Source organism: Camellia sinensis, chromosome 10 (assembly GCF_055761805.1).
Source record: "Camellia sinensis isolate YWXY chromosome 10, ASM5576180v1, whole genome shotgun sequence".
Taxonomy (NCBI): Eukaryota; Viridiplantae; Streptophyta; class Magnoliopsida; order Ericales; family Theaceae; genus Camellia; species Camellia sinensis.
Window position 1 is genome coordinate 9,228,406 of NC_138970.1, and position 13,371 is coordinate 9,241,776.

General features: G+C 45.6%; 1 protein-coding gene across 1 annotated transcript; it reads left to right on the forward strand.

Annotated features, from left to right (window-relative positions):
* The first annotated feature begins 4,895 nt into the window (after nt 1-4,895).
* Nucleotides 4,896-5,930, forward strand: LOC145800125 (uncharacterized). The gene has a single exon (XM_082889766.1). It carries the CDS (start codon nt 4,896-4,898, stop codon nt 5,928-5,930), a length of 1,035 nt encoding a protein of 344 aa, XP_082745892.1.
* The last annotated feature ends 7,441 nt before the right edge of the window (nt 5,931-13,371 follow it).

Below are 13,371 nucleotides of genomic sequence, written 5' to 3' on the forward strand. Positions count from 1 at the left end.
GTTGCGGAGGCACTTTGTCGGGGTTGCAGGAAATGACTGCCGCAACAAGCAACTTGCGGAGGGAACATCCCGCCAAGGTGATAGTAGCCTTTGGGAAAAGCTTCCCTTCTGCAAGTAGAGGCTAATGCTTGGCACTGATAGCAGGCCCCAAAGTTCATTACCTTGGCGTTGATAGCAGGCCCCGAGACATACTGGTTGGAGTTGATAGCAGGCCTAGAGATAGTAGTTTACTGTGGCAACCCCGCGAAAATGGGAGCAGGGCAGCCTGAGCACAAGGGACTCCCTTTCCATTTATCCAGGTCACGAACCTGTCTTAGTCGCATAGGCAGGAGTAACGAAGCCCCTTTGGGCTTGGTACTCAGGCACAGCATGACTGATAGCAGGTTCGGTTGTGGCCTTTGCCCTGGAAAGCTGGGGAGTTTATGGTTAGGTGGCTAAGGGTGGAGGTTTTGCTGAGGTGAGCATGAACATAGTCGATAGCAGACTAATGGAGGCTTGAGAATGCATGTACTGGCGAAGTAGAACTGAGAAGGCAATTGCAGCAGAAAGGTTTACCGTTGCAAGTGCACTTACTGAGGTTCGAGTTGAGAAGGCAAGTGCAGCGACAAACACTTCTGCCGTAACTGCACTTGCTGAGGTGCAAAAAAGGTAGTTGTGGAGGCAAACATATGGTACATGCAGAGGGACACGTGGCACCTTCAGTCTGGTGGCTCAAGGCAGAATATTCCATGTGATCCTTTGGGACACATGTCCTCTCTTTATTTGGCCACTTGATGTCCTCTTGGTACCAAGGAAAAGCCTATAAATAGGACCATTTCCCAAGGTTCAAAAGGAGGAATTTTGGGGATTTAGGGGAGATGCTGCCCGTTTGTGGACTGCCATACTTTTCTTCTTGAGCTACCTGCTTCACCCTTACCTAGCTACATACTCTCCAAGACCCAGACAGTTGCTATTGCTCATTTTTCAGCCATTCTACCATTGTTGGACCATTAGTATAGTTTGGCTTCTCTAATCACCTTCCTAACCCTGAACCCCCTTACATTTTGGTGACTCTGCTGGGGACGCTGCTTTGTTGCTGATTCACACCCGCAGTGGTTTACACATTTCATTAGAAAAAATGGCAGAGGATGAAGTTCAGTAACCCCCACGGCAGCAAGGCTCTTCCAATGGCGGAGTAGCATATGCGGAGAATCGTGACCATAGTGTTGTGGTTGAGGTAGTCCAGTCACTCTAGGATATACAGAGAGAGATCCTGGCAGCTTTGCAAACCCTTACTGATGGTGTCCAGACCAGCTCCAGCGCAGGCACCTCCGCCTGTAACAGTCCCAAACCTAGTGCCTAACCTGTTCCTTGGGAATCAGGCTCCGATCCAGGTGCCTCCGGTGGTACCCCAGGTGAACAATATGGCTGCTGGTTCAGTTACCCAAGAGCAGACTGGACCATTCGAGCCCACTCACTTTGTTACTCAAGTCGATGTACAAGCTATGTTCGAGCAAGAGCGTAGCAAGAAACAACTACCATCTCTCCCCGACCCAGATGTGAAGCCTCCATACTCTCAGGAGATATTGGTTATGCCATACACAACTAGGTATACAGTACCCAAGTTTTCCAAGTTTGATGGGATGCAAGGCAATGCCAGAGAACATGTGGCGAGAGGTTCATCAAAACACTTGGTGTCCAAGGTAGTGACCACTCTCTGTGCCTCTAGGAGTTCTCCAAATCACTTACCGAAAGAGCTTATAGCAGGTATGTGAACTTGGCCCCCAACTCGATCAAGAGTTGGGAGGAGATGGTGAACAAGTTCCATACGAAGTTCTTCCAAGTTCAAGAGAAAGTTACAACTTTCACGATCAGACGAAATGTCCAAAAGGAAGGTGAAGATATACTGGACTATGTCAAGCAATTCCAAGATAAGGCTATTGACTATTATGAGCCAGTGGATGAGGCCCACTTAGTTAGCATATGTGTGGAGGGTGCCATACGCGACTATAAATTTTCTTGGTGAACCATAATTTGCCTACCTTTTTAGCCTTGGTTGAGGCAACTAGGAACCTCAGTATCACTGGCCCTCTGCATAGATGTCGCGACAGTCACTGTTACTCCCGTAGTAGCAGAGTTGATGCGGTAACCTCTGCAGGAGGGAGCTGCTCGCAAGGGGAGGTGTCATCCTCTAGGAAGAGGAAGAGTTATGAGGACAGAAATAAATTTCCATGCAACCTTGAGAATGTTAAGGCCTTGGTTGAAGAATGGGTAGCCGATGGTGAACTTACTTTGCCTCCGGTTGATGTCCCCACAACCAAGAAGGACAAAGAAATCCTAGATTATTGTATCTATCACAGAGCCACCAGACACCCTACTGGGAACTATTGGACTTTGAAAAGTATCTTCAAGAAGAAAGTTGATGTGAATGAGTTGAAGTTCAAAGATACCAGTAACCGTGATGTAAGGAAGGACCCTTATCCTAACCACAAGGAGAAGGGGAAGAATGTACATATGATTGGCTATCTTGGGCCTGTATGCGATCAAGTGCACATGGCGTCCTACTATGATGAGTTAGAAGAAATTACAATTGGCCAGCTCCTCGAAACAGTACCTGCAGAGGCAAAACTCGTAGAGGATACTCATGCTCAAGCCTTAGAATGACGTCTTTGCTTGGACATATGACGAAATGCCTGGTATTGACCCATCCCTTATCACTCTTCATCTAGACACTTTTCCCAACTCTAAGCCAATCAAGCAGTATGCTTGAAAATATCACCCTGATCTTGAGGCAAAGATTAAGGAAGCAATAGAAAAGTTGCAGAGGGCCAAGTTTGTTGAGCCTATACAGTACCCAACATGGCTAGCAAATATTGTGCCTGTGAAGAAGAAGAATGGCCAAATCAAGGTCTGCGTAGACTTTCGCGACCTGAACAAGGCCTGCCTAAAAGATGAGTTTCCACTGCCCCATCTTGACACACTTGTCGATTCTACCGCAGGCCATCAGATGTACTCTTTCATGGACGGGTTCAGTGGTTATAACTAGATCAAAATGGCACTAGAAGATGTAGAAAAGACAGCTTTCAGAACACCCTTGGGAAATTTTTTCTATACGGTAATGCTTCTCGGTTTTGTGGAGGCCGAGTAAAATCAATTAGGAAGAGGCCAAGGCATTTGATCAACATCAGGCCAAAGGCAATTCAGCCCTGACCAGGGGCTCATGAAGCTGAATAAACGAATCGGCTATATAAGGAGCCGAATAAGAGCCAACACTCAATTGGAAGGCCGACTAAGTAACTACGTGTGAGATCAAGAATGGGCTCGACCCTTGGGCCCAGAGGTAATATAAAATGGAAGGAATGTTAGCTAAAGGAGGTATGTGAGAATTTACAAGATAACTTGAGATAGAAATAAATTTGAGAGGGTACTAACTTGTCCGTCGGAGTGCTAATTCTAGTACCCCCGACTGGAGTGTTCATCCCCTTTTCAGGTAGCTATTAGAGTATCAAGAGCGTCTAACTGGATCCAAGAGTATTTCCAAACCACTTTACCACAATTGGCGTCGTCTGTGGAAATACTCAAGTGCGTCCATGGCAGGCGTGACAGATTATCCTTCGATAGTTGCTGACGATGTTACACCAAGAGATGGCATTACTCCAAGAAACATGCTTGTACTGGAGAATATCACCGCGCAATGGGCTTTTAACTTCGACCCAGTAGCTCAAACTACACCCTTAACTTTAGTACAGGAGACTGTGCAGACGATCATGGATCAAGCAAAACGCAATGAACAGTGTCTAGAAGATATAATGGCTGAGAACGAGTGTTTGCGTAAGGAATTGGCCCTGGAGTTAGCCAAATCCCAACAGGTCGCATGCCATGATCGGGGTCGATCCCCAGAAAAGAAGAAGGATGATCGATGACGTCAACCTCAGAAACATGATAATGGCAGCGGTTCTGACTCACCATCTTAGGAACATAGAAAGAAGGGACAAGTTGATGCATCCAGCTCATCTGAAGGAAGTCCATATGTATAGCATAGGTGAGGGAAAGGAAGTGATGATTCAGATGAAGAGGACAGGCACGACCCTTTCGTACGACACATTGCAAGGGTTGTGTTGCCTAAAAAGTTCAAAGCACCAACATTCACCTTATACGACGAAAAATCAGATCTCATTGACCGCTTTCGTCATTTCAAACAAGCGATGACGTAGCATGCTGATGATGAAGCCCTCATATGTTGAATGTTTCCAAGTAGCCTAGGATCGTTGGCCGTCAGATGGTACTGTAAACTGGAGCTAGCGTCAATAAGAAGCTTTCATCAACTCCAAAAATCCTTCAGGACAAAATTCATCACCAACGAAGTTCAGCCAAAGCAAGCTGACTCTCTCTAGGTAATGCAAATTAAACCAGAAGAGACCCTCCGTGAGTATTCGGAGCGCTATTGGGAATGTTTCAACTTGGTGGATGATGCCTGCTATGATTCCATGGTCATTACCGCCTTTAAGATGGGATTACACCCTGATAGTCCTCTCCGTAGTTAATTGACCAGACGGCCTCCCAAGACAGTCTGGGCGCTAATGAAGAAAGTTGAAGAATACTATAAGATGGAAGACGATACCCTACGCGTCAAGGCCAGACATAAAGTTGTTAAATCAGCACCATCTGGTCTGGTTCAGTCGATAAGCGCCGTGTCATCAAGGAGCCCCAAACCTCGGGCTTGGGCTAAACGAGACAACCAACGTGATTTGTGCCATTCAAGCGGCCAATGTTTGCACCATTCAAACGAACAATATCAAGTGGATAGCAGGCACACAAGACGTTCGGACAAGAAGTACACAGAATTAGCGGAGCCGATTAGTAAGATCCTGCCCAAAGTTTAACATCTTCCATTCTTTAAATGGCCGTCCAAGATGATGGGACCTCCTGATACAAGGAGAAGGGATAAGTGGTGCGAATATCACAAGGACCATGGCCACGATACTGATAGTTGTTATGCACTGAAGGACTATCTGGAAGAGTTAGTACAAGACGGCCGGCTGGCGCAACATGTCCGAAGGAATAATCCATCGAACATGGTAACCCTACAGCTGAATTCACCTCCACTTGGTGTAATTCATATGATATATAGCCTACCGTCGTTGGCCAAGGTACATACAATTCAGTTGCAAACTAGCCTATCCAAGCCAATCACACCAGCCAAACGGCCCCACAAAACTGGCAGGATTATTTTCGATGACACCGACCTAGATGGAGTAACTCTCCCCCACGCTGATCCCCTCGTCGTCAAGCTCCGCGTGAACAGATTCACAATTGAACGTGTTCTCATCGATCAGGGAAGCACCTCAGAAATAATGTATTACAAGACATTTGTTAAACTCGGTTTCACTAATTCGAATTTGTTATTGGCCAATTACCTATTATTCGGCTTCAATGCCAACCCTGAGTATCCCTTGGGTAAGATCACACTACCAGTACGAGCGGATACTAGATCAATAAACGTGGAATTTTTGGCCGTCAAGCTCCCGTCACCATACAATCTTATCATGGAGAGGACTTGGTTGCATACTATGCAGGCTGTGCTAAGCACCTACCATAAACTACTCCGCTTTCCAACTGAGTATGGCATTGAGCAAATTTGGGGTTCTCAGAAATCGGCACAGGCATGCTATCTTATCACTGCAGTAAAGAGGCCAAAAGAACTGGAAGTGAACTCGATTGAAATACCGGACCAAGAGAGCCTCGAGGACATTTGGAAAATCCCCAGCAAAAAGGCAACTAAAGATCTTGATCAGATTGAAATCAATGGGAGAACAGACAGATTCTTCATGATCGACACTTCCCCGAATGAAGCTAATAAAAGCGAGCTGGTATCTTTTTTACTCAGCAACCTTGACGTGTTTGCGTGGACATCATATGAGATGCTGGGGGTGGATCTAGTCATGGCCTAGCATCGTTTAAACATCGATTTAAAAGTCAAACCAATTATTCAGAAAAGTCGGTGGTTAGCCGCAAAGCATGCATCGGCTGTTGTTGATGAAGTTGACAGATTGCTTGATGCCGGGGCAATTCGTGAAGTCACTTATCCCACATGGCTATCCAATACCGTGGCTGTAAATAAGAAAAATGGATCTTGGCGCGTTTGTGTCGATTTCATAGACTTGAACAGGTCCTGTCCGAAGGATTGTTTTCCTCTTGCCAGAATCGTCCAACTTGTGGACGCAACGGCACATTATCAGCGTATGAGTTTCTTGGATGCCTACAGGGGTTATCATCAAGAAAAGACCGCATTTCTCACTACAAAGGAAACCTATTGGTACAAGGCCATGCCCTTCGGACTGAAGAATCCGGGGGCAACTTACCAGAGACTGGTTACCACTATGTTCAAGGAACAACTCGGCCGCACCATGGAAGTATACATTGATGACATGGTGGTGAAATCCAAGGAAAAGTGCACCCATCTAGTTGATTTAGTAGAGACCTTCGGCATTCTCCGAAAGTACAAGATGAAACTGAACACCTCAAAATGTGCATTCGGCATCGGATCTGGAAAATTTCCCAGCTATATTGTCAACCATCACGGAATAGAGGCTAACTTGAGGCAAATCATAGTAATTCTAGAACTCGGCTCCCCTCAGTCGGTCAAAGAAGTTCAGTAGTTGATAGGGATGGCTGCCGCCCTCAATAGGTTTATGAGCCGTTTCTCAAATCGCTGTCGACAATTCTTTCACGCACTTCGGCAAGGCAAAGCCTTTGAATGAACTCCCGAGTGCTAGGCTACCCCATCGGCAGACGATCCACTCATCTTGTATCTGGCGGTATCCGATCGGGCAGTCAGCACCGTGCTACTAAAGGAAGAACTCGGGGAGTAGCGACTAATTTACTATGTAAGCAAGGCAATGGTTGACGCTGAAACACGATATCTACCACTAGAAAAGCTTATCCTTGCTCTTATGGTGGCTGCAGGAAAGTTGATGCACTATTTTCAGGCTCACACCATAGGGGGATTAATGGACTATCCTCTCCGGTCAGCGCTCCATAGCGAGGAAGCATCAGAGCGAGTCTCGAAATGGGCTTTAGAACTCGGCCAATATGATATCCAGTTTTTTCCTAGAACTGCCATCAAGGGGCAAGTGCTCACTGACTTTGTAGCCGAGTTCACGGGATGCCAGGCCGATTTCAAGTCCGATCAAGTACAACCTAAACCCGATTAGCGAATATATGTTGGAGACATTTGGCAGATGTACTGTGACGGATCATCCAATCAACATGGTGGGGCAAGCGTAGTAATCATGACCTCTGAAGGGGCAATAATCGAGCAGGCGGTCAAACTGGACTTTGATGCATCAAATAACGAGGCCGAATTTCGTAACACACTTTACCTTGGTGTACGACGGTTATTTGTTTTTTATGACTTGAAATTAGTCATCAACCAGTTGAAAGGGGAGTATGTAGCTAAAAATGACCGCATGGCCGCCTACATGAAAATGGCAAATTCCTTGCTCACAAAATTCAACCACCACGAGTTGAATCAGATAACCCGGGATCAGAACACGCATGCTAATGCCCTTGCTTGCCTAGCCTCTACCATTAACTCAGAAATCAAACGAACAATCGTGGTAGGGTTCATCCTAGAGTCGAGCATCACCTTTTCTGAACCAGTTCAGATTAACATCATTGAACGAGGACCAAGTTGGATGGACCCTATCACAACATTTCTTTTTTTAGAACAACTCCCAACGGACAAGAAAGAAGCCCACAAGCTGCGAAATAAAGCCCTGCGATACTATCTGGATCTGCAGTGAAAGCTTCACAAAAATTCTCTCTCTGGGCCGTACCTGGAATGTGTCCACCCAGATAAAGCTGAGCAACTCTTGGCTGAAATACATGAAGGTAGCTGTGGTGCCCATTCTGGAGTGCGCTCATTGGCCCACCGAGCCGTAACGCAGGGGTGTAGACACCCCATTTTTGACCGACCTTAAGACTCAGACGTCACCGATTGAGCGCTTGGTGATGTTGCATAATGTGCTTGTTCAGAAGTTTCAGAGTCGCGGCCGTGAGCCCTGCCTCCGGACTTCCGAACCTTCTTCTGTGCCTTGTCTCGGTTTGCGAACCAGACTCGGTTTTCTCTATTTCTTTTCCTGAGGGGAGGGAGAGGTCCCGTAGACCATCTCTCAATGCCCGTAGGCTACATTTGGTGGCCGTAGGCCATTTTTCCCATTTCGGAGTCCGGTTCCCGGTTTTCGGAGCCGTCAGACAGTGTGCCTCGGTTCGGGACCGCTTGACCATCTCCTTTTACTCCGGTTTTTGGCATACATCTTATTTAATCCCTTTTGAGGGACACTGGGGTCTGAGAAACCCACTTCGTGGCCGAATACCACTTTCGGTGCTTAACAGCCCATTTTCGGGACCCCGAACTGCGTGTTTTGGCTCCCGAACATTCGTTTTGCAACGGTTTTCGTTCATTTTTGGCAGGTACCTCTGTTTTATCACTGGAAAGGTCACTGAAGGGTGGGAGGCCAGCAATTGTTGCAGCAGCCAGTTATCTCTCCTCCGGAGCCTCCCAGCACCCGTTTTTCCGACTTCCGGGCTAATGTTGAACACCCTAGGGTTAGTGTTGCCAACTTTCAACCACATATCTGTGATCTACACACATGGGAGGCCCCTAAAAGTTGGTGGCCGTCCATTAAGGTTACCTGACCCTTTTGACCCCTTTCTTCCGGGCTAATGTTGAACCCCTTGGGCCCACATTCTTGAACTTTCAACCACATATCTGTGATCTACACACATGAGAGGCCCCTAAAAGTTCATGGCCGGCCAGTAATTCAACTTGACCCTTTTGACCCCCTCTTTCCGAGCCAATGTTGAACCCCTTGGACCCACTTTCTTGAAATTTTAACCACATGGTTGTGTTGTACACACATAGGAGTACCTCCCCAGTTGTTGGCCGGCCAGAAAATATGATTGAACCTTTTGACCCCTAGCCGGCCGGCTAGGGGGTGTGGCCGGCCGGCCACCTGCAACAAAAGTGATAGGCCGGCCGTGTTCCTTGCACTGTGCACTTTACAGCTGTGGGGCAATATCCTCCAGACAAGATATTTATCCGGGGGATATTTTGTGGGGGAATTTTGCTCTCCTTCTCCCCCACCTTTACACCCCCTTTTGAACCCTTTTAACCAGCTGGTGGCTTCACTTACAAGGGTTAGAAAAATTGTTCTTCAAGTCTCCATAGCAAACTCCATTTCCATAGCTCTCATTTCTTGAAAAACCCTAAGTCCCCTAACCATCATTCCTTCTACACCACCAAGTTCTACCACCACCACCTCATTTCCAGCAACAAGGAAGGTTTCTCCAAGGCCAAAGAAGCTGCAAATTCATCCAAGAAGCAACAAAAGTTTGAGCCTTCAAGGGTAAGTAATACTTTTACCCTTTTGACCCTTTTTCTTGATCTATTTCTAAGCCCCACTTGCTTTTTGTTTCAAGCTCCGGCCCTAACTGAAAAGGGCCCTCTTTTGAGCTCATCTTCACCTTTCATTAAGGGCTCAACCCTGTTTGAGCCCTCCATGACACACTTGCTTCATTGACCCTCTTGTATGTCATAGTTTTGCATGCTATTTTTGGCCCATGAGAAATTTATTTTCGAGCATGTTGTAAACTGATATCAGGCTTATTTTGAGCCCCTCTTAAACATTGAAGAAGGGCTCAACACCATTTGGGGTTTCCATGTTGTACCTCCCTTTATACTCCTCTTTTCTTCCCCATTCTTGCATGCAATGGCAGCCTACCATGCTTTTGTTTTTGGCCATTTTATAGTTCTGAAAAAGTGCTTATTTTGGTCCATTATTCATGTTTCATTTAGGTCTTTTCATGGTTTGAGACCTCCATAGGTCACTTCATGTTATATCCCTCTTTTATTCCCCATTCTTGCATGTTTAGTTAGCCTACCATGATTTTGTTTTTGGCCATTTTACAGTTCTAGAAAAGTGCTTATTTTGGTCCATTCTACATGTTTTATTAAGGGTCTTTGGCTTTTTGGCGATTATTTTGTATACTTCATGTTGTAGCCACTTTTAAGCCTAATTTTGTATCACATTTTTAGCATGTTTTTATACTGATTTGAGGTCTGCCATATACTGTAAATATTCATATTTTTGGTCCCTCTTCAGTGTTGTAGAAGGAAATTTTTCAGTTTCGGTTTTGCTTATATCACTTGCTTCATTACCCCTCTTTTGGCCCCTATTCTTGCATGCTATTTTTCCCTTGCCTATACTTGCTGTTTGGCCATGTTTATAACTGTGAAAGTGCATCTTTTGGGACTTTCTAGCTTCTGTCTTTGCATCGCATGTCCATATTGTGCATGTTTAGCATAGCTATAGGCCATTTCGGGTGCCTAGTGTTGCATTTCGGGACATTTCCTTGCATTTCATGTCATTTCGCTTCATTTCGGGACTGTTTTCCCCCATATTTTAATTCTGAAATTCCATTAGTATGCTTGCATATCATTTCCATGTCATTTCATAACATTTTGTCACCGCCTCGGTTTGCGTGCCCGTGTGCACGCATTTCGAGGCACTTCATTTTTATCCGCCGGCATCCTATGTGAGTGTGGCTGAGGCTCACTCATGTTGGTATAAGCCCATTTTGTCATTTCCATGTCATTTCATAACATTTTGTCACCGCCTCGGTTTGCGTGCCCGTGTGCACGCATTTCGAGGCACTTCATTTTTATCCGCCGGCATCCTATGTGAGTGTGGCTGAGGCTCACTCATGTTGGTATAAGCCCATTTTGTCATTTCCATATCATTTCATAACATTCTGCCATTTTCTCGGTTTGCGTACCCGTGTGCATGCATTTCGAGACACATATCATCGTCTCGGTTTGCGTGCCTGTGTGCACGCATTTCGAGACACATATCATCGCCTCGGTTTGCGTGCTTGTGTGCACGCATTTTGAGACACATGTCATTGTCTCGGTTTGCGTGCCCGTGTGCACACATTTCGAAGCACCTCATTTTCATAGCATTTTACCATCGCCTCGGTTTGCGTGCCCGTGTGCACGCATTTCGAAGCACCTCATTTTCATAGCATTTTACCATCGCCTCGATTTGCATGCTCGTGTGCACGCATTTTGAGGCACCTCATTTTCATAGCATTTTACCATCGCCTCAGTTTGCGTGCCTGTGTGCACGCATTTCGAGGCACCTCATTTTCATAACTTTCTGTCATTTTCTCGGTTTGCGTGCCCGTATGCACGTATTTTGAGGCATGTCATTTCCATAACATTGAGTATGTTAGGATTATATCTTAGTTGCATTTCATGCATATCATGCATATTGCATCGTGTTCGGAATAGGAGTTAGCCCGGGCACGGAAAACGAGGTACATTTCGTACTCCGAGTGACGGAATGTGTCTCAATTCCCCAGTCACCGACACTCCGGATTATCCATGATGGAGTTAGGTTTTAGCTGTAGCTTCATGTGCATTCATCCTATATTGAGTTGTGCATTTCGACTCCTCGGCCATCATGCCTCGGTATGCGTGATTGGTGGCACGAGGATTGAGACATGCATATATCTGTGCAAATACATTGCTATGCCCCTTTCCTGCTCTCTGTTGCAGCAAAACGAAGAATCAGCAACTTTTTGGGGCTTGGCACGCATTTCGAGAACAGGTGTAAATAGAGGCTAATTGTGGCATTCCGGTGGATTTCCGCGCAAGACAATCCGGACATGCATCATCCATCAGAAGCAAGGCAGTCCCTGGCTCGCACGCCAGTTTTATTTGCTTTCTTAGTTAATTTGTTAATTAATTAGGATTCTGTAATATTTTGGACTGTAACATTCTTTTATTCGGGGCTGTAATATTGGGACTGTATATTTATTCGGATCCTCTGCGCGAGGGCACAACTGTAATAAGTGTGTGTGAGTGTGATGTATGTCTTCCAACCCCACGTCTTTCTCCCTTTTATTTATCCGCTTATGATGGTTAGATTAGGGCATATTTAAATTAGCATACAGTATGACAGCATGTTTGCATTCATTCATCTGTATTACATGCACCGGGCTCGGCGCATCATACTAACTGCACTGTATTTTCGATTTCAAAGTTGAATACATGATAGTTGTAACATTTCATATGCCATCTTAGAATAGCCGAGCCTGCTATAATTGCATTTTGCATGTGTTGCATTAGGCATTTCTGTATAGTTAGGATCATACATAATTTCTAATCAATTTCTATTTTGGCTTGGAGTACTCGGTGAGTTTTATGCTTTAGCATCCTTGCATGCGTGTGAGTGAATGCCATGATAGCATGCTTACCATGAGGCTATGTGCTTATCTGATATATCTGCCTGAATGCCTGTGGGTGAAGGTTGGGTTATCTGAATTGGAATGAATCATCAAATGTTTCAAGCCTACCTGCGAGTAGCAAACCATTTTCAAAAACAAGCATGAAATGTTTTGTTCCAATTCAGGCGATCCAGTCTATACTTGTATGCTGTGAGCATCACATAGTAACCTAGGCTAATAACCGGAATAAGAACTCACAATGTTTTTCAAAAATTGATATCATGGTTAGTAGAGGCCGGTCTATGACCGGGCGAGCGGGGGTGCTCACGAAGTGACCTTCCCCAATCGTACCCAAGTTCCCGAGCCGAGGCAACTTTGGTGATGACGGACACGTGGCCTTTTGGCACCGAGTCAGGGTTTCCTAAATTTCCCAAAATAAAATATTTAGGTGGCGACTCTATATCTGGCAAAGCAGTCCATGTTTGGCACTACTTTTTCAAAAATCAGTTTCTCAAAATGATTTGCCGGATTTGGACTCTTTGGTTCAGATTAGGAACCGCGACATTCAAGAGTCCGAGCTGTAGTGACCCCAAATGAACAGAACGGGAGCTAACCCTCCCGGGGCGTTCGGGGGACGTCTACAAGGGGTATTATTGGCCCACCATGCGAACAGATGCCGAGAACTACGTAAAGAAGTGCGAACAGTGCCAAAAGTTTTCCCCTTTAACTCATCTACCAGTCAAAAAATTAAACTCCATTACTAGTCCTTGGCCGTTCGCTCAATGGGGACTTGATATCGTCGGACCATTACCGCAGGCTCTAGGGAACAAACGATTCTTGATAGTCGCAACAGATTATTTTACAAAATGAGTTGAAGTAGGGGCATTAACACATATTTGAGATGTCAATGTTTAACATTTTGTACGGAAAAACATCATAACACGATTCGGCATACTGAGAGCACTTGTCTCTGACAATGGCACCCAATTCGATTGCGGCATCTATCGGGAGTTATGCAACACATATGGTATTTGGCCCTACTTTTCCTCGTTGGCATACCTACAAAGCAACGGTCAGGTTGAGGCCTCCAATAAAGTGATC

What these genes read in the sequence shown, in the direction of transcription:
- LOC145800125 (XM_082889766.1), top strand. Translation starts at nt 4,896, where the DNA reads ATGGGACCTCCTGATACAAGGAGAAGGGATAAGTGGTGCGAATATCAC.